This window comes from Panulirus ornatus, chromosome 45 (assembly GCF_036320965.1).
Source record: "Panulirus ornatus isolate Po-2019 chromosome 45, ASM3632096v1, whole genome shotgun sequence".
Taxonomy (NCBI): Eukaryota; Metazoa; Arthropoda; class Malacostraca; order Decapoda; family Palinuridae; genus Panulirus; species Panulirus ornatus.
Window position 1 is genome coordinate 2,486,572 of NC_092268.1, and position 24,890 is coordinate 2,511,461.

At 41.5% G+C, this 24,890-nt stretch overlaps 2 protein-coding genes across 32 annotated transcripts in view; one reads left to right on the forward strand and one right to left on the reverse strand.

The window, feature by feature from the left end:
• Window positions 1-24,890, forward strand: part of LOC139762987 (uncharacterized) — a 492,364-nt gene that overhangs the window by 384,673 nt on the left and 82,801 nt on the right. The gene's annotated exons all lie outside the window — the stretch shown is intronic.
• The window catches only part of LOC139762984 (uncharacterized), a 326,805-nt gene that overhangs the window by 20,497 nt on the left and 281,418 nt on the right, over window positions 1-24,890 (reverse strand). For 14 of the 30 annotated variants that reach the window (XM_071688481.1, XM_071688503.1, XM_071688508.1 and 11 more), the window contains 5 exons: window positions 23,497-23,689; window positions 14,616-14,714; window positions 13,921-14,137; window positions 3,936-4,045; window positions 1,562-1,676 (listed from right to left, as the gene is read on the reverse strand). In XM_071688481.1, the coding sequence (XP_071544582.1) occupies window positions 1,562-1,660 (99 nt within the window). In that variant the 5' untranslated portion in view covers window positions 1,661-1,676; window positions 3,936-4,045; window positions 13,921-14,137; window positions 14,616-14,714; window positions 23,497-23,689. Of the gene's footprint in view, window positions 1-1,561; window positions 1,677-3,935; window positions 4,046-13,920; window positions 14,248-14,575; window positions 14,715-23,496; window positions 23,690-24,890 lie in introns of all 30 variants that reach the window. The other 16 variants (XM_071688491.1, XM_071688485.1, XM_071688488.1 and 13 more) reach the window with 6 other exon arrangements.

Genomic DNA, 24,890 nt, shown 5'->3' on the forward strand with positions numbered 1-24,890 from the left:
CCGACACATATATCCTCTTGGTCAATCTTTCCTCACTCATTCTCTCCATATGCCCAAACCATTTCAAAACACCCTCTTCTGCTCTCTCAACCACGCTCTTTTTATTTCCACACATCTCTCTTACCTTTACATTACTTACTCGATCAAACCACCTCCCACCACACATTGTCCTCAAACATCTCATTTCCAGCACATCCATCCTCCTGCGCACAACTCTATCCATAGCCCACGCCTCGCAACCATACAACATTGTTGGAACCACTATTCCTTCAAACATAAGGAGAGATAGGTAGTATGTTTGAGGAAAGGAACCTGGATGTCTTGGCTCTGAGTGAAACGAAGCTCAAGGGTAAAGGGGAAGAGTGGTTTGGGAATGTCTTGGGAGTAAAGTCAGGGGTTGGTGAGAGGACAAGAGCAAGGGAAAGAGTAGCAGTGCTCCTGAAACAGGAGTTGTGGGAGTATGTGATAGAATGTAAGAAAGTAAATTCTCAATTAATATGGGTAAAACTGAAAGTTCATGGAGAGAGATGGGTGATTATTGGTGCATATGCACCTGGGCATGAGAAGAAAGATCATGAGAGGCAAGTGTTTTGGGAGCAGCTGAATGAGTGTGTTAGTGGTTTTGATGCACGAGACCGGGTTATAGTGATGGGTGATTTGAATGCAAAGGTGAGTAATGTGGCAGTTGAGGGAATAATTGGTATACATGGGGTGTTCAGTGTTATAAATGGAAATGGTGAAGAGCTTGTAGATTTATGTGCTGAAAAAGGACTGGTGATTGGGAATACCTGGTTTAAAAAGCGAGATATACATAAGTATACGTATGTAAGTAGGTGAGATGGCCAGAGAGCATTATTGGATTACGTGTTAATTGACAGGCGCGCGAAAGAGAGACTTTTGGATGTTAATGTGCTGAGAGGTGCAACTGGAGGGATGTCTGATCATTATCTTGTGGAGGCTAAGGTGAAGATTTGTATGGGTTTTCAGAAAAGAAGAGTGAATGTTGGGGTGAAGAGGGTGGTGAGAGTAAGTGAGCTTGGGAAGGAGACTTGTGTGAGGAAGTACCAGGAGAGACTGAGTACAGAATGGAAAAAGGTGAGAACAATGGAAGTAAGGGGAGTGGGGGAGGAATGGGATGTATTTAGGGAATCAGTGATGGATTGCGCAAAAGATGCTTGTGGCATGAAAAGAGTAGAGGGTGGGTTGATTAGAAAGGGTAGTGAGTGGTGGGATGAAGAAGTTAGATTATTAGTGAAAGAGAAGAAAGATGCATTTGGACGATTTTTGCATGGAAAAAATGCAATTGAGTGGGAGATGTATAAAAGAAAGAGACAGGAGGTCAAGAGAAAGGTGCAAGAGGTGAAAAAGAGGGCAAATGAGAGTTGGGGTGAGAGAGTATCATTAAATTTCAGGGAGAATAAAAAGATGTTCTGGAAGGAGGTAAATAAAGTGCGTAAGACAAGGGAGCAAATGGGAACTTCAGTGAAGGGCGCAAATGGGGAGGTGATAACAAGTACCCAGAATACTTTATATAAATTTCTATGTTAAACAAGTTGCTTACCCTCCACTCTGATTGCTTCAAATATGTAAGATGCAGATAATGTTTGTATTCCATCCAGTGTGAGCCTGGTAGAAAACAGGTGATCCACATCTTGGCCATCCACTAGTCCGGACACCTGGAACGATGTGGATCTTAAAGAAAAGTAATCTTGTAAAGGTGTAATCTCAATCATAATTTAAGGGTGAATTCTCATAATCCAAAAAAAAAAAAACAAACCCTTTTTGCAGCCATTCTACTTTGTTTCACCGTCTGCATAACATGGCAGACACCACAGGATTGTTTTGTCCATTGTTGTCATCCCCCAGGAGTCACATTTTAACCTTCAATGTAACTGATAACTTAAGTAAATTTCCTTTTAATTCCCGAATGCTATTTCCTACATTAGCAAAGTGGAGCCAGAAAAATATTTAGAACGGCTGCATCCAGTCACACCTGCTCTCTTGTTGTCATGTGTTACGCACCGAAGCCACAGCTCCCTATCCATAACCAGGCCACACAGACTTTCCATGGTTTACCCTAGATGCTGGGGTTCAGTCAACCAACTGCACAACATTGTTCCAAATCATGCTATTTCACCCTCCAGCATGTTCAAGCCCCAGTCACTCAAAATCTTTTTACTCCATCCTCTGATCTCCAGTTTAGTTCCCCCCATCCGAGAGGTAGCACCAGGAAACAAACATGGGCCCATCCACATAGATGTACATATACATACACAGACATATACACACGTACATTTTCATACATGTTTGCCTTCATCCATTCCTAGGACTACACCACATTTGTTCACACTCAGTCTCAAGCAGATTTCTTTCAGTCTATAAAGAACTGAATAGCATATGACAAACAACCTTCTTAAATTTGCTTGATCTGCAGCTTTACGTATCAATCAAATTCAGTCTTTGGCCGGTAAATTTTACAGAGTTTTCCAGGACCTAAAGAACCAGGTTTCAGTTTAATTCCACTAATAGAATTTTTTAGCAAGGAATTTGACCTTATTTCTAAAGATAACTAACTTGGACATGAAACTTTCTATTTTTGACATTATTTCCAAACAACTTTTCGAACCACTCTTATTTCACTTGGTAACTACAATGCATTCTTAGCAAAAACTTTCTTGGATCATTCTTCAAATGCACTCAACCATTTAATTTAGTGTATAGCCAGACTGCTTGAGCAATAATACTTAGTGTATTGAGAGTACAATCATTAAAACATTTCAGTTTACCAATCAAGTGATTTAATTTTGCAATATTGGTAATCTCCATGTGAAAATAGTAATTTCATAAAGCTATACAAATAATTTTCATAACTGCTGTATTTTACAAATTACAATCTAAGCAAATGTTTTATAGTTTCTTCAAAAGAAAATGTGGCACAGAAATAACATGCCCCTATTGAAGGCAATCTTGTATGAAAGAAATAAAGTACAAGGAAAAGTAAATAGAAGTTGAATAGGGCTCTACAAGTGTTCGTAGACCTGACTTTTAAAGGTGTAAATTTTCTGTCGTGAAGAAGGCAAGACAAAGGAGGAAGAGCCATTTGTAAGATGTAGGTATTTTAACACTTACCAAGCGACCAGTCTCTACACATACACTATGGGAAGGAATGGCCTGCTGTGTAGCTTTTATCCAAGCATTTGGAGCAGGAACACATGCAGACTGTTCATGAGAACTGTCACCAAAATAATTCCTGTATCTGTAGGAGAGTGAGAATGGCAACAAAGTGATGGCTGTGAAGAGAGTCAAAGCCAGATAAGTTAATAACACTGAAGGCTTTCAATTCTTCCTCTGTACTAAACGGGTGGAGGAAGAGCCACTAGAGATGTGTATATGAAACCCTTGTAGATGTGATAACTGCTCACAAGAAAAACAATTAGGGCGCCTATACAACATTCCCAGCTTTAGGGAAGCAGAATTTGCCATGTTGATTATGTGGGATTTCTAGGAAAGAGTGGAGTATAAGGCTATTCTCAACATCTTTTCATTACTCTAGGGTTGAATGGTGGAAGAAATTGCATTAGAAGCACCATTTCATTAATTAGGTTGCTGCTTCTCATCTCTAAGATGCTGCAAAGGTCCAAAATAAGTAGATATATTTTCAGTACGAGAAAGGGAATGAGCATAAGGAGTAGTATATAGGAAGGGTTGAAGTACTGAAAGTGTAAATTAGGTTTGAAATAGATGAAATATTTACCATCATAGAACCTAGATCATTTTTAAAACCATATACAGAAACTTGGGTGGTTATTGCTACTACACACCAGAGTTGTTTCTGCAGATTTTTCAAGTGCCATCTTTATACTAAACCTTCCACCTTACCTTTGTCATTCCCACAAAATATAGAAATATGAAGCTTAGTAATGATGAAATCTCACCAAAACATCACCAAATATGGAGATGGGGGCTGTGTAAACAAGGTTGTCTGCTATGATATCATCTCTGGTCACAACTACCAAGTCACATACCGTCACGCCACCCACCGACACTAGAAAAAGTAAATTAATTTGGACGATGTAAATTTACAAAATACCACAACCAATATTCAAAAAGTGCTAAAAGTAAAGTTACACCACTTATGGATTTGCTCTCATAAGATACACCACCCCTATATGGGTGAAGATACTTACTTTAAGTGTTTTGGCAACCAAATGCTACATGAAAAAAGGAATGACCATTCAGAGACTTAGTACTTCATAAGACATCAAATAATCTAACAAAACAGTAAAAAGAACGATCTAAAAAAAAAAGCCAGCAAAGCCAAACAAATCTAACCAAACACTGATGTAGGAAATGCATATTAAGGAAGGGCAATTAAATTTGTTTTATTGAAGCAACTGAGGGCATAAGTGTGCAAACTATTTATATAATAATATGGAGATTGGAACATTTTACCCAAACAGTGAGCGAGTGGTAGAAACTCAGGCTTTGTCTATGGATGACTACATTTTTTCATACTTGGTTGCAGTTTCCTGTATTTGTGAGGCAGTGCCAGGAACAGAAAAAGAAAGGCTACATTCACTCATCCATTCTCTACATGACATGTGCAAAGCACCAAAATCACAGCCTACACATCTTGCCATGGTTTCCCCCTGCTGTTTCACATGCCCTGGTTCAGTCCAATAAAAGCATGTCAACTGGCTACATTATGTATTTCAAGGTGTGGAAAATTTGACAACTGGTCTGAAAAACAATTATCAACAAGATATTTAGGTTAAGTAGTCTGAATAGATGGTCTATTACAAATACAAAAGATGTAGGTTACCAGTTAAAATGAAACTGATTAAACAGCTTTTTATCAATCATGCAAAGATTTTTTTTTATTTTCATTTTATTTATTTTGCTTTGTCACTGTCTCCCGCGTTAGCGAGGTAGCACAAGGAAACAGACAAAAGTATGGCCCAACCCGCCCAAATACACATGTATATACATACACGTCCACACACGCAAATATACATACCTATACATCTCAATGTACACATATATATACACACACAGACATATACATAAATAATACACATTTATATTTGTTCCCATCGCCACACATGGAATAACAACCCCCTCCACCCTCATGTGTGCAAGGTAGCGCTAGGAAAAGACACCAAAGGCCCCATTTGTTCACACTCAGTCTCTAGCTGTCATGTAATAATGCACCGAAACCACAGCTCCCTTTCCACATCCAGGCCCCACACAACTTTCCATGGTTTACCCCAGATGCTTCACATGCCCTGGTTCAATCCATTGACAGCACGTCGACCCCGGTATACCACATCATTCCAATTCACTCTATTTCTTGCACGCCTTTCACCCTCCTGCATGTTCAGGCCCCAATCACTCAAAATCTTTTTCACACCATCTTTCCACCTCCAATTTGGTCTCCCACTTCTCCTCGTTCCCTCCAACTCTGACACATATATCCTCTTGGTCAATCTTTCCTCACTCATTCTCTCAATGTGAAGAAACCATTTCAAAACACCCTCTTCTGCTCTCTCAACCACACTCTTTTTATTTCCACACATCTCTCTTACGCTTACATTACTTACTCGATCAAACCACCTCCCACCACATATTGTCCTCAAACATCTCATTACCAGCACATCCACCCTCCTGCGCACAACTCTATCCATAGCCCATGCCTCGCAACCATACAACATTGTTGGAACCACTATTCCTTCAAACATACCCATTACTTTGTGTAATGAAGACAATTGAGAAACATCATAAGCCAATATTCCTGTTTCATGATAAGAGAAGTGGACCAGGCAGTATAATACAGTGGTTAAATTGATGAAAACTACTATAGACGTTTGTGTAAATAAATTATACATTTCCCTTTTCCATAGCCAGAGGTTGAACCATTATGTGACATTCATTTTTCATTTCATTTCAAGCTAGAAGTTTCAGTTTTCTAAATTATTTCTTACATTGTTCATATGTATGTATATATTCTTTTTCTTTTCTTTTTCTTTCAAACTATTCGCCATTTCCCGCATTAGCGAGGTAGCGTTAAGAACAGAGGACTGGGCCTTTGAGGGACTACCCTCACCTGGCCCAATTCTCTGTTCCTTCTTTTGGAAAATCAAAAAAAAAAAAAAAAAACGAGAGGGGAGGATTTCCAGCCCCCCGCTCCCTCCCCTTTTAGTCGCCTTCTACGTCACCAGCTTCTGCAGTTTCTCACATGAATCAGCCAGCAGCGCTGTATCATCAGCGAACAACAACTGACTCACTTCCCAAGCTCTCTCATCCCCAACAGACTTCATACTTACCCCTCTTTCCAAAACTCTTGCATTCACCTCCCTAACAACCCCATCCATAAACAAATTAAACAACCATGGAGACATCACACACCCCTGCCGCAAACCTACATTCACTGAGAACCAATCCTCTCTTCCTACATGTACACATGCCTTACATCCTCGATACAAACTTTTCACTGCTTCTAACAACTTGCCTCCCACACCATATATTCTTAATACCTTCCACAGAGCATCTCTATCAACTCTATCATATGCCTTCTCCAGATCCATAAATGCTACATACAAATCCATTTGCTTTTCTAAGTATTTCTCTTTCTAAGTATATATATATATAGGTACAGTAGGTACAGTAGGGTTGAGGGTCAAGTCAATTGGGAGGTGAGTTTGAATGGAGAAAAACTGGAGGAAGGGAAGTGTTTTAGATATCTAGGAGTGGATCTGGCAGCGGATGGAACCATGGAAGCGGAAGTGGATCATAGGGTGGGGGAGGGGGCGAAAATCCTGGGGGCCTTGAAGAATGTGTGGAAGTCGAGAACATTATCTCGGAAAGCAAAAATGGGTATGTTTGAAGGAATAGTGGTTCCAACAATGTTGTATGGTTGCGAGGCGTGGGCTATGGATAGAGTTGTGCGCAGGAGGATGGATGTGCTGGAAATGAGATGTTTGAGGACAATGTGTGGTGTGAGGTGGTTTGATCGAGTGAGTAACGTAAGGGTAAGAGAGATGTGTGGAAATAAAAAGAGCGTGGTTGAGAGAGCAGAAGAGGGTGTTTTGAAGTGGTTTGGGCACATGGAGAGGATGAGTGTGGAAAGATTGACCAAGAGGATATATGTGTCGGAGGTGGAGGGAACAAGGAGAAGAGGGAGACCAAATTGGAGGTGGAAAGATGGAGTGAAAAAGATTTTGTGTGATCGGGGCCTGAGCATGCAGGAGTATTGATTGAGAGGGTGAAGGCATGTACAGAGCATCAGATTGGGGAAGAGCAGTGTGGTTTCAGAAGTGGTAGAGGATGTGTGGATCAGGTGTTTGCTTTGAAGAATGTATGTGAGAAATACTTAGAAAAGCAAATGGATTTGTATGTAGCATTTATGAATCTGGAGAAGGCATATGATAGAGTTGATAGAGATGCTCTGTGGAAGGTATTAAGAATATATGGTGTGGGAGGCAAGTTGTTAGAAGCAGTGAAAAGTTTTTATCGAGGATGTAAGGCATGTGTACGTGTAGGAAGAGAGGAAAGTGATTGGTTCTCAGTGAATGTTGGTTTGCGGCAGGGGTGTGTGATGTCTCCATGGTTGTTTAATATGTTTATGGATGGGGTTGTTAGGGAGGTAAATGCAAGAGTCTTGGAAAGAGGGGCAAGTATGAAGTCTGTTGGGGATGAGAGAGCTTGGGAAGTGAGTCAGTTGTTGTTCGCTGATGATACAGCGCTGGTGGCGGATTCATGTGAGAAACTGCAGAAGCTGGTGACGGAGTTTGGTAAAGTGTGTGGAAGAAGAAAGTTAAGAGTAAATGTGAATAAGAGCAAGGTTATTAGGTACAGTAGGGTTGAGGGTCAAGTCAATTGGGAGGTGAGTTTGAATGGAGAAAAACTGGAGGAAGTGAAGTGTTTTAGATATCTGGGAGTGGATCTGTCAGCAGATGGAACCATGGAAGCGGAAGTGGATCATAGGGTGGGGGAGGGGGCGAAAATTTTGGGAGCCTTGAAAAATGTGTGGAAGTCGAGAACATTATCCCGGAAAGCAAAAATGGGTATGTTTGAAGGAATAGTAGTTCCAACAATGTTGTATGGTTGCGAGGCGTGGGCTATGGATAGAGTTGTGCGCAGGAGGATGGATGTGCTGGAAATGAGATGTTTGAGGACAATGTGTGGTGTGAGGTGGTTTGATCGAGTAAGTAACGTAAGGGTAAGAGAGATGTGTGGAAATAAAAAGAGCGTGGTTGAGAGAGCAGAAGAGGGTGTTTTGAAATGGTTTGGGCACATGGAGAGAATGAGTGAGGAAAGATTGACCAAGAGGATATATGGGTCGGAGGTGGAGGGAACGAGGAGAAGAGGGAGACCAAATTGGAGGTGGAAAGATGGAGTGAAAAGGATTTTGTGTGATCGGGGCCTGAACATGCAGGAGGGTGAAAGGAGGGCAAGGAATAGAGTGAATTGGAGCGATGTGGTATACAGGGGTTGACGTGCTGTCAGTGGATTGAATCAAGGCATGTGAAGCGTCCGGGGTAAACCATGGAAAGCTGTGTAGGTATGTATATTTGCGTGTGTGGACGTGTGTATATACATGTGTAGGGGGTGGGTTGGGCCATTTCTTTCGTCTGTTTCCTTGCGCTACCTCGCAAACGCGGGAGACAGCGACAAAGTATAAAAAAAAAAAAAAAAAAATATATATATATATATATATATATATATATATATATATATATATATATATATATATATATATATATATATATTATTATTATTATTATACTTTGTCGCTGTCTCCCGCGTTTGCAGGAGGGTGAAAGGAGGGCAAGGAATAGAGTGAATTGGAGCGATGTGGTATACAGGGGTTGACGTGCTGTCAGTGGATTGAATCAAGGCATGTGAAGCGTCTGGGGTAAACCATGGAAAGCTGTGTAGGTATGTATATTTGCGTGTGTGGACGTGTGTATGTACATGTGTATGGGGGGGGGGGGGTTGGGCCATTTCTTTCGTCTGTTTTCTTGCGCTACCTCGCAAACGCGGGAGACAGCGACAAAGTATAAAAAAAAAGAAAATATATATATATATATATATATATATATATATATATATATATATATATATATATATATATATATATATATATATTTCATACTATTTGCCATTTCCCGTGCTAGCAAGGTAGCATCAAGGACAGAGGACTGAGCCTCAGAGGGAATATCCTCCATAGGCTCACCTATCTGTTCCTTCTTTTGGAAAATAAAGAATATATATATATATATATATATATATATATATATATATATATATATATATATATATATATATATATATTTTCTTTTTTTCATACTATTATTTATTTATTTATTTATTTGTTTATTTATTTACTTTGCTTTGTCGCTGTCTCCCGCGTTAGCGAGGTAGCGCAAGGAAACAGATGAAAGAATGGCCCGACCCGCCCACATACACATGTATATACATACATGTCAACACACGCACAATATACATACCTATACATCTCAATGTACACACATATATACACACACAGACATATACATATATACACATGTACATAATTCATACTGTCTGCCTTTATTTGTTCCCATCGCCACCTCGCCACACATGGAATAACAACCCCCTCCACCCTCATGTGTGCGAGGTAGCGCTAAGAAAAACACCAAAGGCCCCATTCGTTCACACTCAGTCTCTAGCTGTCATGTAATAATGCACCGAAACCACAGCTCCCTTTCCACATCCAGACCCCACACACTTTGCATGGTTTACCCTAGACGCTTCACATACCCTGGTTCAATCCAATGACAGCACGTCGACCCCGGTATACCACATCGATCCAATTCACTCTATTCCTTGCATGCCTTTCACCCTCCTGCATGTTCAGGCCCCGATCACTCAAAATCTTTTTCACTCCATCTTTCCGCCTCCAATTTGGTCTCAGACTTCTCCTCGTTCCCTCCACCTCTGACACATATATCCTTTGGGTCAATCTTTCCCCACTCATTCTCTCCATGTGACCAAACCATTTCAAAACACCCTCTTCTGCTCTCTCAACCACACTCTTTTTATTTCCACACATCTCTCTCACCCTTACATTACTTACTCGATCAAACCACCTCACACCACATATTGTCCTCAAACATATCATTTCCAGCACATCCACCCTCCTGCGCACAACTCTATCCATAGCCCACGCCTCGCAACCATACAACATTGTTGGAACCACTATTCCTTCAAACATACCCATTTTTGCTTTCCGAGATAATGTTCTCGACTTCCAAACATTCTTCAAGGCTCCCAGAATTTTCGCCCCCTCCCCCACCCTATGATTCACTTCCGCTTCCATGGTTCCATCCGCTGCCAGATCCACTCCCAGATATCTAAAACACTTTACTTCCTCCACTTTTTCTCCATTCAAACTTACCTCCCAATTGACTTGACCCTCAACCCTACTGTACCTAATAACCTTGCTCTTATTCACATTTACTCTTAACTTTCTTCTTTCACACACTTTACCAAACTCAGTCACCAGCTTCTGCAGTTTCTCACATGAATCAGCCACCAGCGCTGTATAATCAGCGAACAACAGTTGACTCACTTCCCAAGCTGTCTCATCCACAACAGACTTCATACTTGCCCCTCTTTCCAAAACTCTTGCATTCACCTCCCTAACAACCCCATCCATAAACAAATTAAACAACCATGGAGACATCACACACCCCTGCCGCAAACCTACATTCACTGAGAACCAATCACTTTCCTCTCTTCCTACACGTACACATGCCTTACATCCTCGATAAAAACTTTTCACTGCTTCTAACAACTTGCCTCCCACACCATATATTCTTAATACCTTCCACAGAGAATCTCTATCAACTCTATCATATGCCTTCTCCAGATCCGTAAATGCTACATACAAATCCATTTGTTTTTCTAAGTATTTCTCGCATACATTCTTCAAAGCAAACACCTGATCCATACATCCTCTACCACTTCTGAAACCACACTGCTCTTCCCCAATCTGATGCTCTGTACATGCCTTCACCCTCTCAATCAATACCCTCCCATATAATTTACCAGGAATACTCAACAAACTTATACCCCTGTAATTTGAGCACTCACTCTCATCCCCTTTGCCTTTGTACAATGGCACTATGCAAGCATTCCGCCAATCCTCAGGCACCTCACCATGAATCATACATACATTAATTCTCTATTTACCAAATCATTTTCCCTAACCCTCTCACTTTGCACACCACCTCGACCAAGACACCCCACATCTGCCACTCTATCATCAAACACATTCAACAAACCTTCAAAGTACTCACTCAATCTCATTCTCACATCACCACTACTTGTTATCAACTCCCCATTAGCCCCCTTCACTGAAGTTCCCATTTGCTCCCTTGTCTTACGCACTTTATTTACCTCCTTCCAAACCATCTTTTTATTCTCCCTGAAATTTAATGATACTCTCTCACCCCAACTCTCATTTGCCCTCTTTTTCACCTCTTGCACCTTTCTTTTGACCTCCTGCCTCTTTCTTTAATACCTCTCCCACTCATTTGCATTTTTTCCATGCAAAAATCGTTCAAATGCCTCTCTCTTCTCTTTCACTAATAATCTTATTTCTTCATCCCACCACTCACTACCCTTTCTAATCAACCCACCTCCCACTCTTCTCATGCCACAAGCATCTTTTGCGCAATCCATCACTGATTCCCTAAATACATCCCATTCCTCCCCCACTCCCCTTACTTCCATTGTTCTCACCTTTTTCCATTCTGTACTCAGTCTCTCCTGGTACTTCCTCACACAAGTCTCCTTCCCAAGCTCACTTACTCTCCCCATCCTCTTCACCCCAACATTCACTCTTCTTTTCTGAAAACCCATACAAATCTTCACCTTAGCCTCCACAAGATAATGATCAGACATCCCTCCAGTTGCACCTCTAGCACATTAACATCCAAAAGTCTCTCTTTCGCGCGCCTGTCAATTAACACGTAATCCAATAACGCTCTCTGGCCATCTCTCCTACTTACATACGTATACTTATCTATATCTCGCTTTTTAAACCAGGTATTCCCAATCACCAGTCCTTTTTCAGCACATAAATCTACAAGCTCTTCACCATTTCCAAAAGAATCCATCACTGATTCCCTAAATACATCCCATTCCTCCCCCACTCCCCTTACTTCCATTGTTCTCACCTTTTTCCATTCTGTATTCAGTCTCTCCTGGTACTTCCTCACACAAGTCTCCTTCCCAAGCTCACTTACTCTCACCATCCTCTTCACCCCAACATTCACTCTTCTTTTCTGAAAACCCATACAAATCTTCTTTCTGAAAACCCATACAAATCTTCACCTTAGCCTCCACAAGATAATGATCAGACATCCCTCCAGTTGCACCTCTCAGCACAATAACATCCAAAAGTCTCTCTTTCACACGCCTGTCAATTAACATGTAATCCAATAACGCTCTCTGGCCATCTCTCCTACTTACATACGTATACTTATGTATATCTCGCTTTTTAAACCAGGTATTCCCAATCACCAGTCCTTTTTCAGCACATAAATCTACAAGCTCTTCACCATTTCCAAAAGAATCCATCACTGATTCCCTAAATACATCCCATTCCTCCCCCACTCCCTTTACTTCCATTGTTCTCACCTTTTTCCATTCTGTATTCAGTCTCTCCTGGTACTTCCTCACACAAGTCTCCTTCCCAAGCTCACTTACTCTCACCATCCTCTTCACCCCAACATTCACTCTTCTTTTCTGAAAACCCATACAAATCTTCTTTCTGAAAACCCATACAAATCTTCACCTTAGCCTCCACAAGATAATGATCAGACATCCCTCCAGTTGCACCTCTCAGCACAATAACATCCAAAAGTCTCTCTTTCGCGCGCCTGTCAATTAACATGTAATCCAATAACGCTCTCTGGCCACTTACATACGTATACTTATGTATATCTCGCTTTTTAAACCAGGTATTCCCAATCACCAGTCCTTTTTCAGCACATAAATCTACAAGCTCTTCACCATTTCCATTTACAACACTGAACACCGCATGTATACCAATTATTCCCTCAACTGTCACATTACTCACCTTTGCATTCAAATCACCCATCACTATAACCCGGTCTCGTGCATCAAAACCACTAACACACTCATTCAGCTGCTCCCAAAACACTTGCCTCTCATGATCTTTCTTCTCATGCCCAGGTGCATATGCACCAATAATCACCCATCTCTCTCCATCAACTTTCAGTTTTACCCATATTAATCGAGAATTTACTTTCTTACATTCTTTCACATACTCCCACAACTCCTGTTTCAGGAGTACTGCTACTCCTTCCCTTGCTCTTGTCCTCTCACTAACCCCTGACTTTACTCCCAAGACATTCCCAAACCACTCTTCCCCTTTACCCTTGAGCTTCGTTTCACTCAGAGCCAAAACATCCAGGTTCCTTTCCTCAAACAGACTACCTATCTCTCCTTTTTTCACATCTTGGTTACATCCACACACATTTAGACACCCCACCCTGAGAATTCGAGGAGGATGAGCACTCCCCGCATGACTCCTTCTTCTGTTTCCCATTTTAGAAAGTTAAAAATACAAGGAGGGGAGGATTTCTGGCCCCCCCACTCCTGATACCTTAAATAAATTGCTGAAGTGGAATTAGGGTAGAGGCTCGCTATGATGGGTAACAAAAAATTGGTAAGAGTATAAAGGATAAGTGGCAACTGGTACAGTACCAGATATTAACAGGATATGTGGCATACATGCTGTAAATATAGCCTTTCACCAAAATATCATAAGAATATACAGTAGAGGTGGCGAGAAGACAGAGCAAGACAAGTGTGACATGCTGTTGTCAAGAGATTATCTAGGCTTACCAGCATTAAGGTGATTGGCTGTGAATGCATTGACAAATGTCTTTCTACCTCTAATAACAGAGGAACCACCAGAAGTCAGGACAGCTTGATTTCTTATTTCAGACGCATCTACACCATTTACCAGCACCCTTTTGCTGCCTCTACCAGAAAGGGTTGAATTTATCTTGAGATTCCTCACAGTTAGACCTTTTGTGACACTTAAGTCACATTTTATTACCTGCAACACAAATGTACTGTCAAATCAAATCGTTCACTTAGGTTATATTCATATACAAAAATTGCAAATGTCATATGGATCAGAAGAGAGCACCATACCACATCTTCCTTCTGAAGAACAGCCAAACAGTACAGCTCATCAATATTCACATTGTTGATGGTATCCACTTTAAGAACACCAATGTATATATCATTAAGGAACTGTACCTTAGCTGTTGAAGAAGAAATATTCCATAATTGATACTGGAAGCTTGAAAAAATATACATCATTGAAATGCTGTCCATACAGAATACTTCAGGCAGTTAAAAGAACTAATTATACCCCCAAAGATTGGCAAGAAATGTCTTTTTTTTTTTTTTTTGCTTTGTCGCTGTTTCCCGCGTTTGCGAGGTAGCGCAAGGAAACAGACGAAAGAAATGGCCCAACCCACCCCCATACACATGTATATACATACGTCCACACATGCAAATATACATACCTACACAGCTTTCCATGGTTTACCCCACGTGTCCAGCTTCATCCACCAACATAATTGTGTCCATGTTAACTCCATCAATCACTGGAGCATACAAATCCTCTGGAAGATTATCAATAAAAGATATGCTGTAAATATAAAAAATATTCTTAATACATGAAAAATAACATCATGTGGATACAGGTAATAGAGAAACTGGGTGCCTTTCGTGGGAGTTGTGTAGTTAGGCTTCAAGTGTTCACTGGGAAAGTGCAGCACCAACTTAATCTTCAGCTAGTGTTGCATTATCAAAAGGTAGAAATAGTCTAGTAAGTGTCATAGAACTAGATGGGTAGGTAGTAGCTGGTAGGTGGCCACCAACCATGGAGGTAAATTACTGGTACTATCTGCTTGGGTATTGGGAAGGTTACTCACAGCTGCACAACAAGCCAGAACTTCAATAGTCGTCTAGTTTTACCGCTCTAACACAAGCAGCTACATCTTTCTGCCTCACCCACATCTGGACTTCCAGCATTCGGTCCACAAACATACAATCTACTTGTCACATAACATTTGACAACACAGACAATTCAGTCTTCATAACTAGATTTATGCAGTAACCGCTATGCACTATCCCTATCTTTTGGCAAAATGGTAGGGGTAATTGATAGGAGTTAAAATGAACAATAGGAAGGAGCATTAGGTGTAAGTAGTAGGGTGGAAAATAATGGAAGAACATTAGGTATACACATTACATGTATATGGTAAGAACAGCAGGTAGGAACCTCTGAAAACACTGCGCTATCTAGAGTTGCCCTCTGCCAGTAGCCTGTTAAGGACAAGACACTAAACAGATAAGAAGTGGCTCTGGAATTCACCAGTCATAGAGACTTTATCCATGGCCACCCCCTTCAGGGAGTTCCCAAAAGGCACAGGCATCAGATTTATTTATTTATTATTTATCTATTTTGCTATGTCGCTGTCTCCCGCGTTAGCGAGGTAGCGCAAGGAAACAGATGAAAGAATGGCCCAACCCGTCCACATACACATGTATATACATACACGTCCACACACGCACAATATGCATACCTATACATCTCAATGTACACATATATATACACACACAGACATATACATATATACACATGTACATAATTCATACCGTCTGAATTTATTTGTTCCCATTGCCACCTCACCACACATGGAATAACCACCACCTCCCCCCTCATGTGTGCGAGGTAGCACTAGGAAAAACACCAAAGGCCCCATTCATTCACACTCAGTCTCTAGCTGTCATGTAATAATGCACCGAAACCACAGCTCCCTTTCCACATCCAGGCCCCACACAACTTTCCATGGTTTACCCCAAACGCTTCACATGCCCTGGTTCAATCCATTGACAGCACGTCGACCCCAGTATACCACATCATTCCATTTCACTCTATTCCTTGCACGCCTTTCACCCTCCTGCATGTTCAGGCCCCGATCACTCAAAATCTTTTCACTCCATCTTTCCACCTCCAATTTGGTCTCCCACTTCTCCTCGTTCCCTCCACCTCTGATACATATATCCTCTTGGTCAATCTTTCCCCACTCATTCTCTCCATGTGACCAAACCATTTCAAAACACCCTCTTCTGCTCTCTCAACCACACCCTTTTTATTTCCACACATCTCTCTCACCCTTACATTACTTACTCGATCAAACCACCTCACACCACATATTGTCCTCAAACATCTCATTTCCAGCACATCCACCCTCCTGCACACAACTCTATCCGTAGCCCACGCCTCGCAACCATACAAAATTGTTGGAACTACTATTCCTTAAAACATACCCATTTTTGCTTTCCGAGATAATGTTCTCGACTTCCACACATTCTTCAAGGCTCCCAGGATTTTTGCCCCCTCCCCCACCCTATGATTCACTTCCGCTTCCATGGTTCCATCCGCTGCCAGATCCACTCCCAGATATCTAAAACACTTTACTTCCTCCAGTTTTTCTCCATTCAAACTTACCTCCCAATTGACTTGACCCTCAACCCTACTGTACCTAATAACCTTGCTCTTATTCACATTTACTCTTAACTTTCTTCTTTCACACACTTTACCAAACTCAGTCACCAGCTTCTGCAGTTTCTTACATGAATCAGCCACCAGCGCTGTATCATCAGCGAACAACAACTGACTCACTTCCCAAGCTCTCTCATCCACAACAGACTGCATACTTGCCCCTCTTTCCAAAACTCTTGCATTCACCTCCCTAACAACCCCATCCATAAACAAATATAAACAACCATGGAGACATCACACACCCCTGCCGCAAACCTACATTCACTGAGAACCAATCACTTTCCTCTCTTCCTACTCGTACACATGCCTTACATCCTCGATAAAAACTTTTCACTGCTTCTAACAACTTGCCTCACACACCATATATTCTTAAAACCTTCCACAGAGCATCTCTATCAACTCTATCATATGCCTTCTCCAGATCCATAAATGCTACATTCAAATCCATTTGTTTTTCTAAGTATTTCTCGCATACATTCTTCAGGTGGATCAGGTGTTTGCTTTCAAGAATGTATGCGAGAAACACTTAGAAAAACAAATGGATTTGTATGTAGCATTTATGGATCTGGAGAAGGGATATGATAGAGTTGATAGAGATGCTCTGTGGAAGGTATCAAGATTATATGGTGTGGGAGGCAAGTTGTTAGAAGCAGTGAAAAGTTTTTATCGAGGATGTAAGGCATGTGTACGAGTAGGAAGAGAGGAAAGTGATTGGTTCTCAGTAAATGTAGGTTTGCGGCAGGGGTGTGTGATGTCTCCATGGTTGTTTAATTTGTTTATGGATGGGGTTGTTAGGGAGGTGAATGCAAGAGTTTTGGAAAGAGGGGCAAGTATGCAGTCTGTTGTGGATGAGAGAGCTTGGGAAGTGAGTCAGTTGTTGTTCGCTGATGATACAGCGCTGGAGGCTGATTCATGTAAGAAACTGCAGAAGCTGGTGACTGAGTTTGGTAAAGTGTGTGAAAGAAGAAAGTTAAGAGTAAATGTGAATAAGAGCAAGGTTATTAGGTACAGTAGGGTTGAGGGTCAAGTCAATTGGGAGGTAAGTTTGAATGGAGAAAAACTGGAGGAAGTAAAGTGTTTTAGATATCTGGGAGTGGATCTGGCAGCGGATGGAACCATGGAAGCGGAAGTGAATCATAGGGTGGGGGAGGGGGCAAAAATCCTGGGAGCCTTGAAGAATGTGTGGAAGTCGAGAACATTATCTCGGAAAGCAAAAATGGGTATGTTTGAGGGAATAGTAGTTCCAACAATGTTGTATGGTTGAGAGGCGTGGGCTATGGATAGAGTTGTGCGCAGGAGGGTGGGTGTGCTGGAAATGAGATGTTTGAGGACAATGTGTGGTGTGAGGTGGTTTGATCGAGTAAGAAATGTAAGGGTAAGAGAGATGTGTGGAAACAAAAAGAGCGTGGTTAAGAGAGCAGAAGAGGATGTTTCGAAATGGTTTGGGCACATGGAGAGAATGAGTGAGTGTGAACGAACGGGGCCTTTGTTGTCTTTTCCTAGTGCTACCTTGCACACATGAGGGGGGAGGGGGATGGTATTCCATGTGTGGCGAGGTGGCGATGGGAATGAGTAAAGGCAGACAGTGTGAATTGTGTGCATGGGTATATATGTATGTGTCTGTGTGTGTATATATATGTGTACATTGAGATGTACAGGTATGTATATTTGCGTGTGTGGACGTGTATGTATATACATTGTGTATGGGGGTGGGTTGGGCCATTTCTTTTGTCTGTTTCCTTGCACTACCTCGCAAACGCGGGAGACAGCGACAAAGCAAAATAAAAAAAAATAAAAAATAACATTCTTCAAAGCAAACACCTGATCCACACATCCTCTACCACTTCTGAAACCACACTGCTCTTCCCCAATCTGATGCTCTGTACATGCCTTCACCCTCTCAATCAATACCCTCCCATATACTTTACCAGGAATACTCAACAAACTTATACCTCTGTAATTTGAGCACTCACTCTTATCCCCTTTGCCTTTGTACAATGGCACTATGCAAACATTCCGCCAATCCTCAGGCACCTCACCATGAATCATACATACATTAAATAACCTTACCAACCAGTCAACAATACAGTCACACCCTTTTTTAATAAAGACAAGGGAGCAAATGGGAACTTCAGTGAAGGGGGCAAATGGGGAGGTGATAACAAGTAGTGGTGATGTGAGAAGGAGATGGAGTGAGTATTTTGAAGGTTTGTTGAATGTGTTTGATGATAGAGTGGCAGATGTGGGGTGTCTTCGTCGAGGTGGTGTGCAAAGTGAGAGGGTTAGGGAAAATGATTTGGTAAATAGAGAATGATTTGGTAAATAGAGAAGAGGTAGTAAAAGCTTTATGGAAGATGAAAGCTGGCGAAGCAGCAGGTTTGGATGGCATTGCAGTGGAATTTATTAAAAAAGGGGGTGACTGTATTGTTGACTGGTTGGTAAGGTTATTTAAAGTATGTATGATTCATGGTGAGGTGCCTGAGGATTGGCGGAATGCTTGCATAGTGCCACTGTACAAAGGCAAAGGGGATAAGAGTGAGTGCTCAAATTAAAGAGGTATAAGTTTGCTGAGTATTCCTGGTAAATTATATGGGAGGGTATTGATTGAGAGGGTGAAGGCATGTACAGAGCATCAGATTGGGGAAGAGCAGTGTGGTTTCAGAAGTGGTAGAGGATGTGTGGATCAGGTGTTTGCTTTGAAGAATGTATGCGAGAAATACTTAGAAAAACAAATGGATTTGTATGTAGCATTTATGGATCTGGAGAAGGTATATGATAGAGCTGATAGAGATGCTCTGTGGAAGGTATTAAGAATATATGGTGTGTGAGGCAAGTTGTTAGAAGCAGTGAAAAGTTTTTATCGAGGATGTAAGGCATGTGTTCATGTAGGAAGAGAGGAAAGTGATTGGTTCTCAGTGAATGTAGGTTTGTGGCAGGGGTGTGTGATGTCTCCATGGTTGTTTAATTTGTTTATGGATGGGGTTGTTAGGGAGGTGAATGCAAGAGTTTTGGAAAGAGGGGCAAGTATGCAGTCTGTTGGGGATGAGAGAGCTTGGGAAGTGAGTCAGTTGTTGTTCGCTGATGATACAGCGCTGGTGGCTGATTCATGTAAGAAACTGCAGAAGCTGGTGACTGAGTTTGGTAAAGTGTGTGAAAGAAGAAAGTTAAGAGTAAATGTGAATAAGAGCAAGGTTATTAAGTACAGTAGGGTTGAGGGTCAAGTAAATTGGGAGGTAAGTTCGAATGGAGAAAAGCTGGAGGAAGTGAAGTGTTTCAGATATCTGGGAGTGGATCTGGCAGCGGATGGAACCATGGAAGCGGAAGTGAATCATAGGGTGGGGGAGGGGGCGAAAATTTCTGGGAGCCTTGAAGAATGTTTGGAAGTCGAGAACATTATCTCGGAAAGCAAAAATGGGTATGTTTGAGGGAATAGTGGTTCCAACAATGTTGTATGGTTGCGAGGCGTGGGCTATGGATAGAGTTGTGCGCAGGAGGGTGGATGTGCTGGAAATGAGATGTTTGAGGACAATATGTGGTGTGAGGTGGTTTGATCGAGTAAGCAATGTAAGGGTGAGAGAGATGTGTGGAAATAAAAAGAGTGTGGTAGAGAGAGCAGAAGAGGGTGTTTTGAAATGGTTTGGTCAAATGGAGAGAATGAGTGGGGAAAGATTGACCAAGAGGATATATGTGTCAAAGGTAGAGGGAACGAGGAGAAGTGGGAGACCAAATTGGAGGTGGAAAGATGGAGTGAAAAGATTTTGAGTGATCGGGGCCTGAACATGCAGGAGGGTGAAAGGCGTGCAAGGAATAGAGTGAATTGGAACGATGTGGTATACCGGGGTCGACGTGCTGTCAATGGATTGAACCAGGGCATGTGAAGCGTCTGGGGTAAACCATGCAAAGGTGTGGGGCCTGGATGTGGAAAGGGAGCTGTGGTTTCGGTGCATTATTACATGACAGCTAGAGACTGAGTGTGAACAAATGGGGCCTTTGGTGTTTTTCCTAGCGCTACCTCGCACACATGAGGGGGGAGGGGGTTGTTATTCCATGTGTGGCGAGGTGGCGATGGGAACAAATAAAGGCAGACAGTATGAATTATGTACATGTGTATATATATGTATATGTCTGTGTGTGTATATATGTGTACATTGAGATGTATAGGTATGTATATTGTGCATGGGTGGACATGTATGTATATACATGTGTATGTGGGCGGGTTGGGCCATTCTTTCGTCTGTTTCCTTGTGCTACCTCGCTAACGCGGGAGACAGCAACAAAGCAAAATAAATAAATATATCCACTGCAATACCATCCAAACCTGCTGCTTTGCCAGCTTTCATCTTCCGTAAAGCTTTTACTACTTCTTCTCTATTTACCAAATCATTTTCCCTAACCCTCTCACTTTGCACTCCACCTCGACCAAGACACCCCACATCTGCCACTCTATCATCAAACACATTCAACAAACCTTCAAAATACTCACTCCATCTCCTTCTCACATCACCACTACTTGTCATCACCTCCCCATTAGCCCCCTTCACTGAAGTTCCCATTTGCTCCCTTGTCTTACGCACTTTATTTACCTCCTTCCAAAACATCTTTTTATTCTCCCTGAAAATTAATGATACTCTCACCCCAACTCTCATTTGCCCTCTTTTTCACCTCTTGCACCTTATTGAGAGAAATGTAAATGAATATAGTTAAAGCATGTCTATTTCTAAACTCCGTATCTTTTATTTTTCTGCATTTCCTTAGGTATAGGTTCCTCTCTGGTCATTCCACCAAAGCAATAGTTGTTGCAACTTCTCACTCCGATTCCACCAACAATGGTGTTCCTCAGGATTGTGTCATCACCCAAAAACTCTCTCCCATCTATAAATGATCTTTCCTCTATTCCAAACAATATTCAATTTTATGCTGATGATTTCACTTGCATACTTCAACTTGATTTCCCTACCTTTGGTCTACTAATACTTATTTTCTTTCTCATACTTAACATACATCCTTTCAATTAACACCTTTGCAGCAACTGTGCTAAATTTAAACCTTTTCCTGTATCTAAGTCATTCTTTTCATTTATTCCATTTCAAAATGCCATAATTCAACACTGTAATAATATAAACATGTTGATCATAAGCATTTCCTCAAGTATAATCTGGAAACACCACAATCATCATTGCAAAGTCTGCTTCCCAAAGGATAGTGGTATGTTATGGGTGCTGCAATTATCATCGAGTAGGTTTAATAGCTATCTATATTCATTTATTTTGCTTTGTCACTGTCTCCCGCGTTTGCGAGGTAGCGCAAGGAAACAGACGAAAGAAATGGCCCAACCCACCCCCATACACAATGTATACACACACACACACATCCACACACGCAAATATACATACCTATACATCTCAATGTACACATATATATACATACACAGACACATACATATATACCCATGCACACAATTCACACTGTCTGCCCCCATTCACTCCCATCGCCACCTCGCCACACATGGAATACCATCCCCCTCCCCCCCTCATGTGTGCAAGGTAGCACTAGGAAAAGACAACAAAGGCCCCATTCGTTCACACTCAGTCTCTGGCTGCCACGCAATAATGCCCGAAACCACAGCTCCCTTTCCACATCCAGGCCCCACACAACTTTCCATGGTTTACCCCAGACGCTTCACATGCCCTGATTCAATCCACTGACAAAACGTCAACCCCGGTATACCAAATTGATCCAATTCACTCTCTTCCTTGCCCTCCTTTCACCCTCCTGCATGTTCAGGCCTCGATCACACAAAATCTTTTTCACTCCATCTTTCCACCTCCAATTCGGTCTCCCACTTCTCCTCGTTCCCTCCACCTCCGACACATATATCCTCTTGGTCAATCTTTCCTCACTCATTCTCTCCATGTGCCCAAACCATTTCAAAACACACTCTTCTGCTCTCTCAACCACGCTCTTTTTATTTCCACACATCTCTCTTACCCTTACATTACTTACTCGATCAAACCACCTCACACCACACATTGTCCTCAAACATCTCATTTCCAGCACATCCACCCTCCTGCGCACAACTCTATCCATAGCCCATGCCTCGCAACCATACAAAATTGTCGGAACCACTATTCCTTCAAACTATGGGCCTTTTATATGCCACAGTATGGAGTACTAATCACAAACTGGGGTGGTTTTACATCCATGGATATTAACAAGAGTGGAATCAGTGGAGTCAGTTTTCCTGGCATCACCTGTCTTCAACCATTCCCTTCTGTATGCCACAATACTGCATTGCCTTCATCAGTTATTTTGACCAAACAATAACAAGGTTAACTTTTGAATCTAATAATTTGTGCATAAATCTTACTTCATACCTTGATGAATACACTCTCTATGATGATATATGCTCAACTACATTTTTTCCAACTCTTTAGTTAGGTTGCTTGTGATGGAATCATACTTCAACTGGGAATTTAAATCTGCAAAATACCAAAGCCACAGTCATGGTGTGAAGCACCATCCTAATTAGCTCAGCAATAATGGAAGCAGTTAATGTGATAGTCCAGTATTGCAGTAAAGACTAGAATTTATTTCCAGAACTTACCCTAGCACAGACTATGATGAGGGTCAAGAAAATACACCAAATACTGTACATTCTGCAGTGAACAATGATAACAGGCAACAGAGATATTATTCCCTTGGTAAAAGCTGCAAGTGCCTACACACGTAGGTCATATTTCATGCATGCTATTACATGGTAAGGTCAGGCCACAGAATTTTTTTAAAAATTAAAAGATCACTGATGCACAGATTATGATTTATATTACACATACTTGCAATGATGTCACCAGTGAAGGTTTATATGCTGTCGATGACCTGTTCACCTGACCGCCTTAGAATTCTTGCAGCAAGTGTGCTTACATCAATATCATTTATCTCTGTGGGATTGAAGTTCCCTCCAATGTACAGAGGCTCCGTGAAAATCTTGTGACCAAAGATTTTTCCACTGTAGTCTTTTTGAACCACCTGTTGGAAACAAATTGTTACTAGTTACACTGTACATTCAGTCATGTTAGATTATTGTATATATTTAGAATTCAGATGCTAACATTGTTGAGATGCTCAATCCGATCTTCTCCACTGACTTCATCAACCAATCAATCTTTCTCCATGAAATGTAACGAGTACAAAAAATACAATTTATTTCAAAAGGAAAGAAATACCTTAAGATATACTGTACTGCAATGTTACATGCAGTTCTACTTATGCCTACTTTTAACAGTACCCTGGGTACAAAACTAAAAATCCTTTATCTTCAAATTACTGTCCACATCTAAATTCTAAGCAAAGCCCATAAAAATTATTTTTGAAAAGGTACTGTTTAGGAGGACAAGCTAGGAGCAATGAATATGCAAGGACAGTGTAATGGCAACTTCCCTGTTGTCTTTCCTAAGCAGTCTTGTTAGTAATCAAGAACTATTCTATAAATACATAATGCCTGCATTATTTTCACAGCCCTAACTCCTTTTCTTAAAAAAAAAAAAAAAAAGGGAGAGAAGGCCAAGAGTGTCATCATGTGTGTACAACTATAACCAATAAAGCTTCTAGCATCAAGTAAGATAATCCTTGCACTGACCCTATTCTACCACCTTGCCTAAGCAACTCGCCCCCATCCCAAGCTCGCCTTCATTTAACATTGATATCACTTTTTATTTACTTATTTATTTTGCTTTGTCGCTGTCTCCTGCGTTTGCGAGGTAGCGCAAGGAAACAGACGAAAGAAATGGCCCAACCCACCCCCATACACAATGTATATACATACACGTCCACACACGCAAACATACATACCTGTACATCTCAATGTACACATATATATACACACACAGACACATACATATATACCCATGCATACAATTCACACTGTCTGCCTTTATTCGTTCCCATCGCCACCTCGCCACACATGGAATACCATCCCCCTCCCCCCTCATATGTGCGAGGTAGCACTAGGAAAAGACAACAAAGGCCCCATTCGTTCACACTCAGTCTCTAGCTGTCATGCAATAATGCCCGAAACCACAGCTCCCTTTCCACATCCAGGCCCCACACAACTTTCCATGGTTTACCCCAGACGCTTCACATGCCCTGATTCAATCCACTGACAGCACGTCAACCCCAGTACACCACATCGATCCAATTCACTCTATTGCTTGCCCGCCTTTCACCCTCC